Source organism: Bos mutus, chromosome 7 (genome assembly GCF_027580195.1).
Source record: "Bos mutus isolate GX-2022 chromosome 7, NWIPB_WYAK_1.1, whole genome shotgun sequence".
NCBI lineage: Eukaryota > Metazoa > Chordata > Mammalia > Artiodactyla > Bovidae > Bos > Bos mutus.
In genome coordinates, this window is record NC_091623.1 from 42,632,162 (window position 1) to 42,652,857 (window position 20,696).

A 20,696-nucleotide genomic window follows, 5' to 3' on the forward strand; every position below is an offset into this window, starting at 1 on the left:
GTCTGTTGGCCAGTTGTATATCTTCCTTGGGAAAAAATGTCTATTGAGGGTCCTCTACCCACTTTTAATATGATTCTTTTTTTATTTATTTTAATTGAGTTGACTTAGTCTGATATATAGTTTAAGTTTTTTGTTTCTGCCTATCAACTTGATTTTTGGGGTACTTTTGCCTTCTCATTTCAAGTAGAAGAGAACACTTCAACTTTGCCTATATAACAGTTCTGGGTGCTGAACTCCCTCAGCTTTTCTTTATCTGGGAGAACCTTTCTTTCTTTTTTTTTTTTTTTTTTTAGAATTTATTTATTTATTTATTTTCAATTTTAATTTAAAAAAATTATACATGTGTTCCCCATCCTGAACCCTCCTCCCTCCTCCCTCCCCATACCATCCCTCTGGGTCGTCCCAGTGCACCAACCCCAAGCATCCAGCATCGTGCATTGAACCTGGACTAGAACCTTTATTTCTTCTTCATATCTGAAGGATATTTTTGCTGGATGGAGGATTCTTGGCTAGCACTTTTTATATCACAATAGTTTGAGAATGATATTCCATTCTCTCTTGGACTGTGGAGTCTGTGCTAAGAAATTTGTTGATAACCCAATGTGGGTATCTTTGCAGGGTGCTCACTTTTTTCTGGATACCTTTAATATTCTTTCTTTTTACTAACTTTTATTGAAATGTAATTGATTTACAACGTCATATTAGTTCCAGGTATACAGCAAAATGACATATACATATGTTCTTTTTTAGATTCTTTTTCCAGTATAGATTATTACAAGATATTGAGTTTATTTCCCTGTATTTAATTCCCTAGGTCCTTGTTGATTGCCATATATATAGAGAGAGAGATAGATAGATATTAGTATATAAAAACAGCATTCTTTCACTGACTTTTGAAACATTTTCTTTATTTGTTTGCTGTATTTCTGACTGCACTGAGTCTTCCTTGCTTGCGGGGGCTTTCTCTAGTTGCAGAGGTAGGGGGCGCTACTCTTCACTGCGGTGACCTCTCTTGGTGCAGAGCACAGGCTCTACAGTACAGGCTCAGGAGTTGTGGTGCCCCGGCTTAGTGACTTTGTGACGTGTGGAATCTTTCCAGACCAGGCATCAAACCCAGTGCCTGTTCCCGCCTTGGCAGACAGATTCTTGCTTACTGCACCACCAGGGAAGTCTTTTCTTCCATTAACTTTTGACAGTTTTAGTATGTGTGTGTTGGAGGTCTTTTGCATTGAAACATTTATGTGTCTTATTATAATACCTCTGTGGTTGTGTACATTCGGTTTCTTTCCCAGACTTGGAAAATTCTCAGCTATTATTTCTATACATAGTCTCTCTGATCCTTTCTCCCTCTTTTCTGCTTTTGAGACACCCAGTATCCTTCTAGTAGAGTCAGAAGTCTCTCAGAGAATATCTTCATTTAAAAAAAGAAAAATCTTAGTTCTGTCCTCACATTTACCTGAATCATTCTATCTTTGAATTTACTATCTCTCTGCTCCATACGGTCTCTGCTTCCAGTGCTTTGCAATTCATCCTTCATCTCATTTACTGAGTTCTTCAGCACCAGCACTTCTGTTAACTTATGTTTAAGAGCTTTCATCATTTTGGAAACTGTTCCTTATGTTCATTATTTTTATTCCTCAGCTAACTGATGTGTCTTTGTGAGTTTTCTTGTAGCTTGTTGAGCTTCTTCATGACACTGTTTTGAATTCTCCACTTGGTTGATCATAATCTTTCATGACTTTGAATTAGTTCATGGAAAACTGTTGTTTTCTTTTTGTGATTCCATGTTACTGTGGTTTTTCATGATGCTCAGTGGGTTGCTCCTCTGTCTGTGAATTTGAAGGAGCAAACAATGTTCTTATGTGCGTAAAGCCTTGTATACTTTGATTCTAACAATTCGACAGATTGCTAACAGAGGTCCTTCTGCATTTTTCAATTCAGTGACTTTGTGGCACAAGTTTTTGGTTTGTTTCACATGAGCTGCTCCTGGCTATATTTGAGGAACTACATTTTTTGCATTTCATGGCCTCTTCCAGAGGCATTATCATTGTCCTGGCCATCAGTGTTTGTGCCTCCAGCATCACTGGTGACCTGGTGTTGTCAGTGTCCCTGATGTGGCTGGCATCTTTGCTGGGGGTTCCCAGAGTGGTAGGTGCTCTTGCCACATGCAGGGTGACTTTGCTTGAGGGCCCCCCCACTGATGCCTGGTTCCCTGAGTCTGCAGGTGCTGCTGCATCCAGGAAGCCAAGGCTTTGCGCACCACTTCGAGTGGGACTCCCAGGTGCTCTGGGGCTGTGGGCTCAGTTGTCTCAGCCATGGGCTGGGATCTGATCACTGCCTCTGTTGTTACCCTGGCTCCACCTCCTCTATGTGAAAAATTTCACTCACCTTCAGGTGCACAACTGTGTGTATCTCTGGTGTCCCGACATGTTGGGTAAAAAAAAAAAAAAAAAACTTTATTGATGAATGATGTTATCTGCAAGTTGTGGGCTGGGAGGAGAAACAAAGGGAGTGTCTTCTGCCACCATAATACTGATGTCACCGATGATAAACTTTTCCCCACAATCTATAAGGTTAAAATTGGGGCTTCCCAGGGGGCTCAGTGGTTAAGAATCCACCTGCAAGTGCAGGAGATGCAGGAGATGTAGGTTCGATCCCAGGATCAAGAAAATCCCCAGAAGGAGAAATGGCAACCCACTCCAGTATTCTTGCCTGGAGAATCCCATGGACAGAGGAGCCTGGTGAGCTACAGTCCATGGGGTCACAAACACCAGACAACACTGAGGACACATGCATAAGCTTAAGATGAAAATACACAAATAAATGGAGTAGACTATCCTATATTAGTGAAGAAAAAATTGCTACATGTCTCCATACAACCTCAAGGATGAGCTTTAGAGTTCCAACACATAGAATTACTGAGAAACATAGACTCATGAGAAATCCAGTAGAGATCAGAACAATTCCTTAATATTAAATCTCATTTGATAATAAAGACATCATATTAGAACAGTTACTGTTAGGATGAGTGGTTATGCAGCAACAAGTCACTGAATAAAATAAAAAATGGTATAGACTCCAATAATCTCATTCTATGCATTTATTCTTATCTTTAAAGATAGCATTCACTACTCTGTTTTTTAACTGTATTACAGATAATTATATTAAAACGTTTATTCCATTGCAGTTTCCTCCCAGTTAAGCAGGATATTGGCAAACATGTTTGCACAAATTGTGAACTGAACCACATGACTAGATAGGCAGTCAAACTCTCTAGTGAGTCATCTTTGATCATGAGGTATATATACATACTATAAATATAGAAAGATTTGACCCTTGAATAATGCAGAGTTTGGAGCAATGGCACCTTGTGCAATTGAAAATCTGCCTGTAATATTGCAATCAATCCTCCCTATCCATAGCTCCACACCCTCTGATTCAGTCAACCCTTTTATAAAATTATATAAATTGCCTTGGATTTTACATGTACACTGTTTTACATTAGTAATATATCTCATGACAATTTTTTTTCCATAAAGCAAGGCAAAAATTACTCAGGATGAAATTTGTCATTTAAGAAAATATTATTCTGTGGGAGAGGGAGAGGGAGAGGGTGGGAAGATTTGGGAGAATGGCATTGAAACATGTAAAATATCATGTATGAAACGAGATGCCAGTCCAGGTTCAATGCACGATGCTGGATGCTTGGGGCTGGTGCACTGGAACGACCTGGAGGGATGGTATGGGGAGGGAGGAGGGAGGAGGGTTCAGGAGGGGGAGCACATGTATACCTGTGATGGATTCATTTTGATGTTTGGCAAAACTAATACAATTACGTAAATTTTAAAAATAAAATAAAATTTAAAATTTAAAGAAAATATTATTCCTCATGTCACCCAAAAAAATAGAAATGCCCAAATATTTCATATTCAAAGTTTGGAAAATTTTGAAGTAGAAAAAAGCACAACTTAAAAAAAAAATACCTAAATGATAGAATGAAAAGAAAGTATAATAAAGTGAGTAACTGAGATTGTATAGAAAAGTTGAATTTTTATAAAAATGGATATCCAAGGAAACAAGCAGAAGGAGTAAATTTTATTCCACACTGAGAAAAGTGTCACAATTACTGATTCTCAGGCTTTGAGCAGTGCAGTCAAGGGCACTTCATCTGCCCCAGGACAATTGGCCTTTTTATAGCTACTATTCCACAGACTCTCTTCAGAGCCCTCTTTATGTCTTTGTTCCTCAGACTGTAGATGAAGGGGTTCAGCATGGGTGTGACCACAGTGTACATCACAGAGGCTGTTGCACTTGAGTGTGAGCTGTGTGTAGCAGCAGAACTAAGGTACACTCCTAGGCTTGTACAATAAAATAAAAAGACAACTGAGAGATGAGATGCACAAGTGGAAAATGCTTTAAACTTTCCCTGAGTTGATGAGATTCTTCGTATGGAAGAGACTATCTTAGAGTAAGAGTAAAGGATACCAGCAAACGGCCCACCAGCTAGTAGCACTGATGCCAAATACATCACCATGTTATTAAGAAAGGTATCAGAACAGGCAAGTTGGACCATCTGATTGAGTTCACAAAAAAATTGGGGAATTTCCACCTCTCTACAGAAGGTCAGTTGCAAAACCATTAAAGTATGTAACAAGGAATTCATAGCACTCATTATCCAGGACACCAATAACAGTAGTCCACAGAGCCGAGGGTTCATGATGACTTTGTAGTGAAGGGGCTGGCAGATGGCCACAAAGCGGTCGTAGGCCATCACTGTCAGGAGGAAGTCATCTAATCCTGCAGAGAATATGTAAAAAACACCTGAATGATACAGCCTTCATAGGTTATGACTTTGCTCTGGTTCTCGATATTCTGTAGCATCTTTGGGATGGTGGTGGAGGTGAAGCACATGTCTACAAAGGACAAGTTGGAGAGGAAGAAGTACATGGGGGTGTGAAGATGGGAGTCAGAGATGGTGACCAGGATAATGAGCAGGTTTCCAAACACAGTGATCAGGTACATGGAGAGGAAAAGTCCAAAGATAAGGGGCTGCAATTCTTGTTCTTCTGAAAGTCCCAGAAGAAAAAATTCAGAAAATTGTGTATTGTTACCTGGTTCCATGTGATGGAGATGACTACCAGGAAAAATGAAAATAGCATGAGTAATTTTCACAGAAACTGGCATAACTCACATAGTGCAATTTCTATTTTGCTCTCAATAAATTAATTTTAATGTCTTATGTTTAGAAAAGTTCTATTTCATCTCTACTGGGGAATTTTTGACCCATTCTAAGTATACTCCCAAAGAAATCATGCATTCTACAGTTGTAATGAGAAATATTTTCATACATTTGAAGAATATATATTGAGTGTCCACCGTTTTCAAAACACATATTGTTTAGTTGCTAAGCTGGATCTGGCACTTTTGAGACAACCCCCCCGCCCCCCAGACTGTATGTATATGGTGCTGAAAAATATGATATAATATGGCAAGTGATAACAGTTGCTGCGAAGAAAACAAAACTAGATATGAAAGAGAGTAGTAGGAGGTATGGACAAGGCAATGGCACCCCACTCCAGTACTCTTGCCTGGAAAATCCCATGGACAGAAGAGCTGGAAAGCTGCAGTCCATGCCATCACTGAGGGTCGGACATGACTGAGTGACTTCATTTTCACTTTTCCCTTTCATGCATTGAGAAGGAAATGGCAACCCACTCCAGTGTTCTTGTCTGGAGAATCCCAGGGATGGGGGAGCCTGGTGGGCTGCCATCTACGAGGTCTCACAGAGTTGGACACGACTGAAGTGACTTACCAGCAGCAGCAGTAGGAGGTATTTTCATGTATTGAGTGTTCAGGTAAGGCCAGCAATCAAGGTGATAATTGAGCAGATAGCTCAAGAAAGGGAGAGCAGGATCTAGTATGATATCAAGAGAAATATGTGTCTGGCGAGGCAATGGCCACTACAAAGGACCTAAGGAAAATACTTGTTCCTTGTACTTTATGAATTTAGTTGCAAAAGCACCCTGTGAATTAAAACATCTCCCATCCTTAGTACCTTCTCCTGACTGAGGTCTGGGCTCTGTGATAAGGCACCTTAATGGATGAATCCAGGCACCTATGCTTTAAGAACTGCTCTCAAGGCACAAGCACACAGTCACGGACACACACACACACACAACTGCTCACACCACTTCCTCCTGGGGTATTCCTACTACCCATTTCTCACCCAGAACCACCCTGCTCACACCATATACGATTATGACTCAAGCTGATCATGTCAGATCATCTTTCTCCTACAGAATGCATAAATGGTACCCAGAAATTCCAGTTCACAGACTGCCCATGGACCAATAAACTTGGGGTTCTCTTTTATGATCACTTTCAGCTTTGTATTTAAAGAAATATAAAAAGTATGTGTGTGTGAAAGAGAGGCAGAGGGAGAGAGAAGAGAGGGATATGAAATAAACATTAGGGGTAAAAGATATAATAAGCTCTAATAGTCCCTGAGACTATGTGATGAATTTGTTTGGCAACATTCCAATTCCAGTTATCTCTACTTGATGCCCAGGAAAAATAATTTTCAAAAAGAAAAATACATGTTTACCTTGACATAATAGTTATACTTTTATAATGAATGAAACCTGAAATATTTGACTACCCCAAAAGAAAAATGGGCAAAGTAATAAAGTGAAGTGAAGTGAAGTGAAGTAGCTCAGACGTGTCTGCCTCTTGGCGACCCCGTGGACTGTAGCCCACCAGGCTTCTCCATCCATGGAATTTTCCAGGCAAGAGTACTGGGGTGGGTTGCCATTTCCTTCTCCAGGGGATCTTGACCCAGGGATCGAACCCAGGTCTCCCTCATTGCAGGCAGACACTTTACCATCTGCTGCTACTGCTAAGTCGCTTCAGTCATGTCCGACTCTGTGCGGACTCCTTCTACTGTCTGAGCCACCAACAAAAATGAGTATCCAAAGGAAAACAACAAAAGCTAAACATGTTTTACATAAAGCAATAGAAGACATTTTCCCCAAATCTTTTCCATTTCTTCGACCAATTTTTTACTGTTCTATAGGGAATGAGGCAAGCTCTTTCCCCAGTTTTCTTATGGGGCATCATTTTTTAAGCACTATCATATTTTTACTTAGCACTATCATATTTTTAAAATAAATCTGATGAGCATACCCCAATGCAATTCTGGTCTTTGTTCAACATGCACAAGGCTTTTTAAACTATACTCTGTAAAGTCTATAGACACCATGTCAATCCACCCTTTTGTCCTGAATAAATTTTTTCACAGGATTCATGCCTGAAGATGTTATATTATATTATAATAGATGTTCATTGTATTATTGTTGACCTATAGTTTTTCTTTTTTAATATAAATTTATTTATTTTAATTGGAGGCTAATTACTATTGTACTTTCAGAAAGATATGTGAATATATGTGCACTTATATAGAATCAGGGCCTTTCCAGGTGGCTCTAGTAGTAAAGAACCTGCCTAACAATGCAGGAGGCATAAGAAAGGCAGGTTCAATTCCTGGGTCAGGAAGATCACCTGGAGGAGGGAATACAAGCCACTTCAGTATTTTTGCCTGGAGATCCCATGGACAGAGGAGCCTAGTGGGCTACAGTCCATACGGTCGCAAAGAGTCAGATACAACTGAAGCCACTTAGCATGCATGCAGGCAAACAGAAATGTATTTAAATATGTGTGAAATTACAAAATAAAGGGAATTGCAGGAAAAATAATTGAATAAATTAGTCCCAAAGCAATTGTGTTTTTAAAAAATCGAATAGAGTTTCACATGCTAACTCAAACAATATTAAAATAGTAATGATTTACTGATATCCAATGGAATAATAATTAAATTGGGAAATGTGTAAACATGAATATATTATATAATGTTAATGAAAATTATGACACATATTAGATTCTCAGTTATTATATATTGAATGAATCAGGATTTACTTCTCAATTATAGATTTCATTAAATACATATAAAATTGTACTTCAATTTGGGAAGATTAGATTATTGAATAAATCAGAGGGATCATCGATCCAATATAAAAACCAATCCTTTTTGTTGAATACCTAGAAAACTACACACTAAAATCCACAAATGTGCGAACTGCCTTAAAGCAAGAAATCCAGCATAAGATAGATGTATTTAACTAAGTAAAATGAAAAAGCATTTTTATGGCAAAACAGTCCCCAAAAGGTCAACTGAGAAAGGACAATTCTTAAAAATCATTTCAAAAGCTGATAGTGGTAGAATAAGAGGTTTATATTATATGGGCATATAATAATAAGATCGACACATCAAAATGACAATTCAAGGTATTATTTTTTATCAAGCTCAGTAACCCTTTGGACTCTGTGGGAGAGGGAGAGGGAGGGGTGATTTGGAAGAATGGCATTGAAACATGTATAATATCATATATGAAATGAATCACCAGTCCAGGTTCAATGCAGGATACAGGATGCTTGGGGCTGGTGCACTGGGACAACCCAGAGAGATGGTACAGGGAGGGAGGAGGGAGGGGGGTTCAGGATGGGGAACACGTGTACACCTGTGGTGGATTCATGTTGATGTATGGCAAAACCAATACAATGTTGTAAAGTAATTAACCTCCAATAAATAAATAAATTTATATTTAAAAAAAAGAAAAGAACACTTTTTCACAACCATCCATCTGGGGAAATAGAGTTGTCACACAGTTTACAGTGTTGCTTTGAAACAGGGAGCAAAGGTGCACTATCTGTATTTGCAGACAGAAATTTAAAATGGTACTCTGTTGGGTAAACCATCTGAACAATGGCACAGATATTAAAAGTACAGAAGTTGTTTAACTGGAGGCTTCTCAGTCTCAGCACTGTTGACATTCTCAGACAGGTTGTTCTCTGTGGTGGAGTCTGTCCTGTGACTTGCAGGATGTCTAGAGCATCCCTGACCTCCACCCACTGTTCCCAGAGTAACAGTCAGATATTTCTACAACCATTGTTCAGTGTTCCCAGGGAAACAGAGTTGCTCTTATTTAGAAACACAGTTTATATTTAACAACTTCAAATATTTTTGTAAGAATGATATAATAGCAACTTGAAGAGAAAGATTAGGAAAGACAGTCTGCAGTGTGAATAGCACAGCCCTTTATTAAATACTAAACAGCTATTGAAATAATGAACCTATATTGCATTGAATACTAGTTGATTGGAAGAAAATCCCTGGGGCATTATTGACCAGTAAAGGAAAAGGTAGGAAAAAAAAAAAAAAAAGGACTGCACTGAATCAAGAGTATCTGTGATGTGCATAGGATTCTACTCATACATTTGTAGAAAAGTGTACGAATAGGTGTTTTTACCTAATATAGAAAGAAAAGTTTAAAAGAAACCAAGCAGATGTGGGACAATGTTACTGAGAATAAAGCTATGTTAAGTGGTAGTGGTTTTAAAATAACTGAATGTAACAAGATTGAATGAATATCTATAACTAAGTTTCATAAAGACCTGAACAGTAATAATTTAATGATACCAACATTGCCCACTAATTCAATGTTCAATTGCCAAAGAATTGGAAATAAAATATTTTAATACCAAGCAGGAATCAGTATTCAAGTTCAATTTTTTTTCTTAACAAAAGATACATTGATTCAAATATGTTCATGAAAGACAAAGGTGACATTTAATCAAATGGTTAAAAAATGATTTCTACATGATGTCTAAAGGTAATACAAGTTTTAGAAATACATTTAACCACAAAAGATTAAAAGGAACAATAAGGAAGAAGAGAGTAAAAGTTAGAAATATGTTTAATAGGTGGTTGTGTGTGTGTGTGTGTGAGTGTGTGTGTGTGTTAAATTGCTACAGTCATGTCCAACTCTTTGCAACCCTATGGACCACAGCCCACCAGGCTCCTCTGTCCATGGGATTCTCCAGGCATGAATACTGGAGTGGGTTGCCATGCCCTCCTCCAGGGCATCTTCCAGACCCAGGGATCCAGCTATTTCTGTTATGTCTTCTGCATTGGCAGGTGGGTTCTTTACCACTAGCATCACCTAGGAAGCCCATAATAAGTGATCAATTAGAACTAAAAAATATGCAGGAAAACAATCACTGGCATGTTTTTAAAGCAAGTATTGTCAAGCAAAGTATATAACAGTGACAGCTCAAATTCGTTCAATAAAAAATACAAAAAGAAATGGAGAGAACACCATATGACTGACCACATAAATTTCATAAATTACCAAACATTCTCACAAATAAATCTATATATACATAAAATAACTAAATGGCAAGCATTTTGTGGAAAGAAAATAAAGCCTCCAATTCATTTTGAATAATGTGAGCAAAGACAGGAATAAAAACACTCCAACAAGGGTTGCAGTGTTACAAAGGGTTCTCACAGACAATTTTTGATCAACAGAGTAAATGTGTAACACAGAGATAAATATATATTTGTATATGTGTGTTTGTGTGTGCTCAGTCATTTCCAACTCTTTCTATATGAGAATACATATAAAACTTTTCAGCAAAGGTCTTTCCCGATTGCTCAGTGAGTAAAGAATTTGCCTGCAATGCAGGAGACACAGGAAATGTGGATTTGATCCCTGGATGGGATGATCCCATGGAGGAGAAAATGGCAACGCACTCCAGTATTCTTGCCTGAAAAATTCCATGGACAGAGGAGACTAGCAGGCTACAGTCCATGGGGTTGCAAAGAGTCTAACACGACTGAGTGAACGAGCATGAACACACAATAGTCAGGATAGCAATCTACCACACGAATCTCCAGTATCTGAGCTAGGCTGGACTGAATCACAGGTGACCTCAGATAAATGTTCAAGGTTTGCATTGTATTTCTCTCCCACAGTGTCTTTGGGCTCTCAGACTCACCTAGATGGGAACTGAAAGAAAGGTCTTTGTGTGGAAGTTCAAATGCCTCCTGAAGGATTGATAATAGAGACTGAAGCTCTGTCCACACAAGACAGCTGCAGGGAGTAAGGGACTGATTTCCCAGCCAAACCCAGGTTTTCAAAGGAAACATGTCCTGTAGCATCCAAGATTTATCCGGCTGAGGGCACCACAGCAGAGAGATTTTATAGCTCACCTAGCTTCTCATTAGGCATCTTTCTGCTGTAACACCCATACTCTGTACCTGATTTCCCTGGGGGACAGGGGTCTGGACAGAAAGGAAAGTTTTCCATTTTATTCTTTGTTCCTAAGAGACCAGTTTACAAGGCAGGTGAATTTTGTTTTTTTTTACTCCTCTCATTAATTGTCCTATGTCCAGAGGTCTAAACCATCCCAGCATCTTATCCCAGTCTGAGCTAAAGTTTCCTCGAAGTCTAAGGTTAAGAATTCTCACTTAATTTAGTCCCTCAGATCTTTCAATTTTTCACTAGTGGTGAACACGTAACTCCTGATATTTCTAAAAAATACTTTAGGATTGTGATAACATTGTCTTTTCATAGAAAACCTTGGGCACTACATTCCTTGGCTACCCAAAATTTTGCCAACCCAATCAGGATTTGTATGCTTATATCAGAAGTTACGAGCTGTCCTTTGGTACTTCATTATGAATGTTTTTAAATCTGAGACAAATTTAGAAATTTGTATACACTATAACCTAACTTAGCACATTATGGGGCCTGTCTGCTTTAATTTTTATAGAAGTTCATGCTGTGATATAGTCTTTTTATATAGTATGACTTCATTCTCTATTATAGAAATAAGACAGAGGGGTTTAATGTTCTGCTCAAAGGTATGACCAAGAGAGGGATGGAGTCTTGATTAGGTGTTTTGATTGTCAGAATTCTTTCAGTTCATAAATTCTGTGGCAGTGATTTGCAATCAGAGATGACTGTGCAGCTGGTTATATTTTTCAGGATCTAAAAGAATTCTATACATGTATTGCATAGGACAGTATCCAATACTTATAATTTTACTGCCTCAAATACCATCAGTGAAAGGTATAAAATTTATTCGAGTCCAGCATTTTTTTAAATTGGCTGTTCTTAAAAATTACCAAGACCTACATATCTAATGAAAAGTGTTATTCAGCAGGTCTCATCCAAGGTACCAAAGATTCTGATTTTCTAACAAGTTCCTACATGTTCTTAATGCTGCAGGTCCTTGTCTGTGTAGTAAGAACATGATTCTGTTACTAAATTCTGCAAATTTAGATTTTTTATACACCTAGTGGTTCAGACAGTAAAGAATCTGCCTGAATGTGTGAGACCTGGATTCGATCCCTGGATTGGGAAGACTGCCTGGAGGAGGGCGTGGCAACCCACTCCAGTATTCTTGCCTGGAGAATCACCATGGACAGAGGAGCCTGACAGACTACAGTCCATGGGGTCACAAAGAGTGAGACATGACTGAGCAACTAAGCACAAGACAGCACATACACTATAACCTAGCTTAGCACATTATAGGGACAGTCCACTTTAATTTTTATACAAGTTCATTCTGTGATGTAGTCTTCTTATGTTCTTCATTCTCCTATATAGACATGAGCCACAGAGGCGTTTAATGTTCTGCTCAAAAGTATAAACTAAGAAAGTCTTGATTGGGAGTCTAGATTACCAAAACACTTTTAGTTCACAAGTTCTGTGGCTGTGATTCTCAATCAGAGATGACTTTGCAGCTGGTAGTGGTTTTCAGTGTCTAAAGGGATCCTACAAATGTAATTCATAGGACAGTATTTAATACAATAATTATACTGCCTCAAATACCATCAGTGCAAAGGAATAAAACTTATTCTAGTATAGCATTCTCCAGATCAGGAAGCAACAGTTACAACTGGACATGGAACAACAGACTGGTTCCAAATAAGAAAAGGAGTATGTCAAGGCTGTATATTTCACCCTGCTTATGTAACTTCTATGCCGAGTACATCATGAGAAACGCTGGGCTGGAAGAAGCACAAGCTGGAATCAAGATTGCCAGGAGAAATATCAATAACCTCAGATATGCAGATGACACCACCACCCTTATGGCAGAAAGTGAAGAGGAACTAAAAAGCCTCTTGATGAAAGTGAAAGAGGAGAGTGAAAAAGTTGGCTTAAAACTCAACATTCAGAAAACGAAGATAATGCCATCTGGTCCCATCACTTCATGGGAAATAGATGGAGAAACAGTGGAAACAGTATCAGACTTTATTTTGGGGGACTCCAAAATCACTGACGATGGTGACTGCAGCCATGAAATTAAAAGATGCTTACTCCTTGGAAGAAAAGTTATGACCAACCTAGATAGCAAAGTTAAAAGCAGAGGCATTACTTTGCCAACAAAGGTCCATCTTGTCAAGGCTATGGTTTCTTCAGTGGTCATGTATAAATGTGAGAGTTGGACTGTGAAGAAAGCTGAACGCCGAAGAGCTGTGGTACATATACACAATGGATTATTACTCATTAAAAAGAATACATTTGAATCAGTTCTAATGTGGTGGATGAAACTGGAGCCTATTATACAGAGTCAAGTAAGCCAGAAACAAAAACACCAATATAGTATACTAATGCATATTTATGGAATTTAGAAAGATGGTAATGATAACCCTGTATGCGAGACAGCAAAAGAGACACAGATGTATAGAACAGCCTTTTGGACTCTGTGGGAGAGGGAGGGGGGAATGATTTGGGAGGATGGAATTGAAACAGGTATAATATCATATAAGAAACCAATCGCCAGTCCAGGTTCAATGCAGGATATAGGATGCTTGGGGCTGGTGCACTGGGATGACCTAGAGGGATAGTATGGGGAGGCAGGTGGGAGAGGGGTTCAGGATGGGGAGCATGTGTACACCCGTGGCCAATTCATGTTGATGTATGGCAAAATAAATACAATATTGTAAAGTAATTAGCCTCCAATTAAAATAAATAAATTTAAATTTAAAAAATTGATGCTTTTGAACTGTGGTGGTGGAGAAGACTCTTCTTGAGAGTCCCTTGGACTGAAAGGAAATCCAACCAGTCCATTCTCAAGGAGATCAGCCCTGGGATTTCTTTGGAAGGAATGATGCTAAAGCTGAAACTCCAGTACTTTGGCCACCTCATGCGAAGAGTTGACTCATTGGAAAAGACTCTGATGCTGGGAGGGATTGTGGGCAGGAGGAGAAGGGGACGACAGAGGATGAGATGGCTGGATGGCATCACTGACTCGATGGAGGTGAGTCTGGGTGAACTCCGGGAGCTGGTGATGGACAGGGAGGCCTGGCGTGCTGTGATTCATGGGGTCGCAAAGAGTCAGACACGACTGAGCAACTGATCTGAACTGAAATTGACTATTCTTAAAAGTTACCAAGGACTATAGTTCAAATGCAAATTATGATTCAGCAGGTCTGATTCAAGGTACCAGGGCCTCTGTATTTCTCACAATGTCCTACATGTCTTGATGCTGCAGGTCTTTGTCTGGGTAGCGAGAAAATGATTCTGTTAGATTCAGGTATAAACTGTTTTAGGTCTTCATCAAGAATCTTCCATGTCTGTAATTCTGAATGACATATTTCACTCAATTTCTCAAGCAGTGGTAAGTTCTCTTTGATTATTTTAGTGGGAAGAAGTCAAGGGTGGGACGATTTGAGAGGCTAGCATTGAAATATGTACATTACCAGATGTAAAACAGATGACCAGTGCAAGAATGATTCATGAAGCAGGGCAGCCAAAGCCAGGGCTCTGGGACAACCAGAGCAGGGAGGGAGGTGAGAGGGGGGTTCAGGATGGGCAAGTATGAAAGGAGAAATTAACAATAACACAATAATAGTGGGAGACTTTAATACCCCACTCACACCTATGGATAGATCAACAAAACAGAAAATTAAAAATGAAACACAAACTTTAAATGATACAATACACCAGTTAGACCTAATTGATATCTATAGGGCAATTCATCCCAAAACAATGAATTTCACCTTTTTCTTAAGCACACATGGAACCTTCTCCAGGATAGATCACATCCTGGGCCATAAATCTAGCCTTGGTAAATTAAAAAAAAAAGAAATCATTCCAAGCATTGTTTCTGACCACAATGCAGTAAGATTAGATCTCAATTACAGGAGAAAAACTATTAAAAATTCCAACATATGGAGGCTGAACAACACGCTGCTGAATAACCAACAAATCACAGAAGAAATCAAAAAAGAAATCAAAATTTGCATAGAAACTAATGAAAATGAAAACACAACAACCCAAAACCTGTGGGACACTTTAAAAGCAGTCCTAAGGGGAAAGTTCATAGCAATGCAGGCATACCTCAAGAAACAAGAAAAAAGTCAAATAAATAACCTAACTCTACACCTAAAGCAACTAGAAAAGGAAGAAATGAAGAACCCCAGAGCTAGTACAAGGAAAGAAATCTTAAAAATTAGGGCAGAAATAAATGCAAAAGAAACAAAAGAGACCATAGCAAAAATCAAAAAAGCCTAAAGCAGGTTCTTTGAAAGGATAAATAAAATTGACAAACCGTTAGCCAGACTCATCAAGAAACAAAAGGAGAAAAATCAAATCAATAAAATTAGAAATGAAAATGGAGAGATCACAACAGACAACACAGAAATACAAAGGATCATAAGAGACTACTATCAACAATTATATGCCAATAAAATGGACAACGTGAAAGAAATGACAAATTCTTAGAAAAGTACAACTTTCCAAAACTTGACCAGGAAGAAATAGAAAACCTTAACAGACCCATCACAAGCACGGAAATTGAAACTTTAATCAAAAATCTTACAGCAAACAAAAGCCCAGGTCCAGACGGCTTCACAGCTGAATTCTACCAAAAATTTAGAGAAGAGCTAACACCTATCCTGCCCAAACTCTTCCAGAAAATTGCTGAGGAAGGAAAAATTCCAAACAAATTCTATGAGGCCACCATCACCCTAATACCAAAACCTGACAAAGATCCCACAAAAAAAGAAAACTACAGGCCAATATCACTGATGAACATAGACACAAAAATCCTTAACAAAATTCTAGCAATCAGAATCCAACAACACATTAAAAAGATCCTACACCATGAACAAGTGGGCTTTATCCCAGGGATGCAAGGATTCTTCAATATCCACAAATCAATCAATGTAATACACCGCATTCACAAATTAAAAAATAAAAACCATGTGATTATATCAATAGATGCAGAGAAAGCCTTTGACAAATTTCAACATCCATTTATGATAAGAACTCTCCAGAAAGCAGGAATAGAAGGAACATACCTCAACATAATAAAAGCTATATATGACAAACCCACAGCAAACATTATCCTCAATGGTGAAAAATTGAAAGCATTTCCTCTAAAGTCAGGAACAAGACAAGGGTGACCACTTTCACCATTACTATTCAACATAGTTTTGGAAGTTTTGGCCACAGCAATCAGAGCAGAAAAAGAAATAAAAGGAATCCAAATTGGAAAAGAAGAAGTAAAACTCTCACTATTTGCAGATGACATGATCCTCTACATAGAAAACCCTAAAGATTCCACCAGAAAATTACTAGAACTAATCAATGATTATAGTAAAGTTGCAGGATATAAAATCAACACACAGAAATCCCTTGCATTCCTATACACTAATAATAAGAAAACAGAAAGAGAAATTAAGGAAACAATTCCATTCACCATTGCAATGGAAAGAATAAAATACTTAGGAATATATCTACCTAAAGAAACTAAAGACCTATATATAGACAACTATAAAACACTGGTGAAAGAAATCAAAGAGGACACTTATAGATGGAGAAATATACCATGTTCATCGATTGGAAGAATCAATATAGTGAAAATGAGTATACTACCCAAAGCAATTTATAGATTCAATGCAATCCCTATCAAGCTACCAATGGTATTCTTCACAGAGTTAGAACAAATAATTTCACAATTTGTATGGAAATACAAAAAACCTCGAATAGCCAAAGCTATCTTGATAAAGAAGAATGGAACTGGAGGAATCAACCTACCTGACTTCAGGCTCTATTACAAAGCCACAGTTATCAAGACAGTATGGTACTGGCACAAAGACAGAAATATTGATCAATGGAACAAAATAGAAAGCCCAGAGATAAATCCACGCACATATGGACACCTTATCTTTGACAAAGAAAGCAAGAATATACAATGGATTAAAGACAATCTCTTTAACAAGTGGTGCTGGGAAGACTGGTCAACCACTTGTAAAATAATGGAACTAGAACACTTTCTAACACCATACACAAAAATAAACTCAAAATGGATTAAAGATCTCAATGTAAGACCAGAAACTATAAAAGTCCTAGAGGAGAACATAGGCAAAACACTCTCTGACATACATCACAGCAGGATCCTCTATGACCCACCTCCCACAATATTGGAAATAAAAGCAAAAATAAACAAATGGGACCTAATTAAACTTAAAACCTTCTGCACAACAAAGGAAACTATTAGCAAGGTGAAAAGACAGCCTTAAGAATGGGAGAAAATAATAGCAAATGAAGCAACTGACAAACAACTAATCTCAAAAATATACAAGCAACTCCTACAGCTCAACTCCAGAAAAATAAATGACCCAATCAAAAAATGGGCCAAAGAACTAAATAGACATTTCTCCAGAGAAGACATACAGATGGCTAACAAACACATGAAAAGATGCTCAACATCACTCATTATCAGAGAAATGCAAATCAAGACCACTATGAGGTACCATTTCACGCCAGTCAGAATGGCTGCTATCCAAAAGTCTACAAGCAATAAATGCTGGAGAGGGTGTGGAGAAAAGGGAACCCTCTTACACTGTTGGTGGGAATGCAAACTAGTACAGCCACTATGGAGAACAGTGTGGAGATTCCTTAAAAACTGGAAATAGAACTGCCTTATGATCCAGCAATCCCACTGCTGGGCATACACACTGAGGAAACCAGAAGGGAAAGAGACACGTGTACCCCAATGTTCATCACAGCACTGTTTATAATAGCCAGGACATGGAAGCAACCTAGATGCCCATCAGCAGATGAATGGATAAGAAAGCTGTGGTACATATACACAATGGAGTATTACTCAGCCATTAAAAAGAATACATTTGAATCAGTTCTAATAAAATGGATGAAACTGGAACCTATTATACAGAGTGAAGTAAGCCAGAAAGAAAAACAACAATACAGTATACTAACACATATATATGGAATTTAGAAAGATGGTAACAATAACCCTTTGTACGAGACAGCAAAAGAGACACTGATGTATAGATCAGTCTTATGGACTCTGTGGGAGAGGGAGAGGGAGAGGGTGGGGAGATTTGGGAGAATGGCATTGAAACATGTATAATATCATGTATGAAACGAGTCGCCAGTCCAGGTTCAATGCACGATACTGGATGCTTGGGGCTGGTGCACTGGGATGACCCAGAGGGAGGGTATGGGTAGGGAGGAGGGAGGAGGGTTCAGGATGGGGAGCACGGGTATACCCGTGGCGGATTCATTTTGATGTTTGGCAAAATTAATACAATATTGTAAAGTTTAAAAATAAAATAAAATTTAATAAAATAAAATAAATCAAATTTAAAAATAAATATACATGAAATATTTAAAAAAGAAAATAGAAAGATGGTAACAATAACTCTGTATGCAAGACAGCAAAAGAGACACAGATGTATAGAACAGTCTTTTGGACTCTGTGGGAGAGGGCGAGTGTGGGATGATTTGAGAGAATGGCATTGAAACATGTATAATATCATGTGTGAAACAAATCGCTAGACCAAGTTCGATGCATGATACAGGATTCTTGGGGCTGATGCACTGGGATAATCCAGAGGGATGGTATGCGGAGGGAGATGGGAGAGGGGTTCAGGATGTGGAACACATGTACACCCATGGCAGATTCATGTTGATGTATGACCAAACCAATACAATATTGTTACTTAATTAGCCTCCAACTAAAATAAATAAATTTATATTTAAAAAATTTAGAATAGAGAAGATATTTCATTTAGAACAACGGAAGGAATTGTATTGTAGGTAACAATCTAAGGTTTCAAGTAGAAGAAGAAAGATGATTCAAGATAAAATATAATTATACCAATCTTTCACGCCAATGATAAACCTCTTTATATATGGACACTGATTTTACATACATTGGTAAGTAAATGTACACCAGAAAAAATAATTTTCATAGTTAAAATCTGGCATAAATAGGTGCTTCATTTTAACTAAAGTCATCTTAGACTCTAGACATTATTACATCAAACTTTATATTGAAATTGGTGTTTCACATAGACTAGCATCGGAGACATGCCTTGATGATCAGCTTTTCTAGTGACTCTGATAACAATGGCTCAGCAGGTAAAGAATCTATCTGCAATGCAGGAGACGCAGGAAATGGAGGTTTTATCCCTGGGTGAAGATGCCTTGGAGTAGAAAATGGTAACCCACTCCAGTATTGTTGCCTGAAAAATGCCACAGACAGAGGAGTCTGGTGGGCTACAATCCATGGGGTCATAGAGTCAGACACAACTAAGCAACTGAGCATACACTGATAACCAACATGCACACTGAGCTGAAGAACAAGATCCTAGATGGAATAAAATGGAATGCTTTGCTATGAAACATACTATATGCTAAAGTCTACATTTTGGGGAAGAGAAATTATGGTAGTGATGTCAAAGGAATGATGAACAAAAAGTGATAACCTGAGGTATCATGCTTACACTCATGAAATTATGTTACTGGATTTATTAGACAAGGTAATTTTTCTTTTCCAAAAAGGTTACAGAACTCATGATTATTCACTCAGTAAAATGAAATCAATTTGATCTGTATATAACATTTCACAAAGAAATCATTCTTAGGAGATACACAGATACACCCAGTCTATGAGATATATATTCAAAACCTTATTTCACTTAAGGTTGTGAATCAATTTGGGAGAGTAGGAAAATGACAAAAGATGAAGCACAGATGACAGGACAGAAAAGCTAATGAAGTAAGTTGCTGAAGTTGCATAGAGAAGTCAAAATCTAAGAAATGGAAATAGCAAACTGTAAGTTGAAGGAGAAAGTGCTATTTCCACAGTTTGATCAAAGAATCACAAGAGGTGGCCCCAAGGCTTTAGCCCTGCTATCATGGGCATTTCTTCAGCCCAAGGACAAATGACCCTGGTATAGTCTCCTTCCCAAATATTTTTTTCAGTTCAGTTCAGTTCAGTTGCTCAGTCGTGTCTGCCTTTTTGTGACCCCACAGACTGCAGCATGCCAGGCCTTGCTGTCCATCATCAACTCCTAGAGTTTACTCAAACTCATGTCCATTGAGTCGGTGATGCCATCCAACCATCTCATCCTCTGGGAGCAAGCTCTGGGAAGTCTGGCGTGCTGCAGTTCATGGGGTCACAAAGAGTTGGACATGACTGAGGGACTAAACTGAACTATATATAGTATTTCACAAAGAAATTATTCTTAGCAGATGCACCCAGTCTTATGAGATATATGGGCATTTCCATGTATTTCACTTAAGGAGGTGAATCAATTTAAAAAAGTAGAAAAAAGTTATTGAACAAGTTGTTGAAATTGTATCAGGTCATATCAGTCAATCAGTCTTTTCCGACTCTTTGGGACCCCATGAATCACAGCACGCTAGGTCTCCCTGTCCATCACCAACTCTCGGAGTTCACCCAGACTCACGTCCATCGAGTCAGTGATGCCATCCATCCATCTCATCCTCTGTTGTCCCCTTCTCCTCTTG

General features: G+C 38.3%; 1 protein-coding gene across 1 annotated transcript; it reads right to left on the minus strand.

Annotated features, from left to right (window-relative positions):
* Positions 1–4,153: 4,153 nt before the first annotated feature.
* LOC102288329 (olfactory receptor 7A17) lies at positions 4,154–5,121 on the minus strand. Its single transcript, XM_005906412.2, is given in 2 exon segments — positions 4,154–4,812; positions 4,815–5,121. Coding segments are annotated over 2 exon segments (966 nt in total).
* Positions 5,122–20,696: the final 15,575 nt, after the last annotated feature.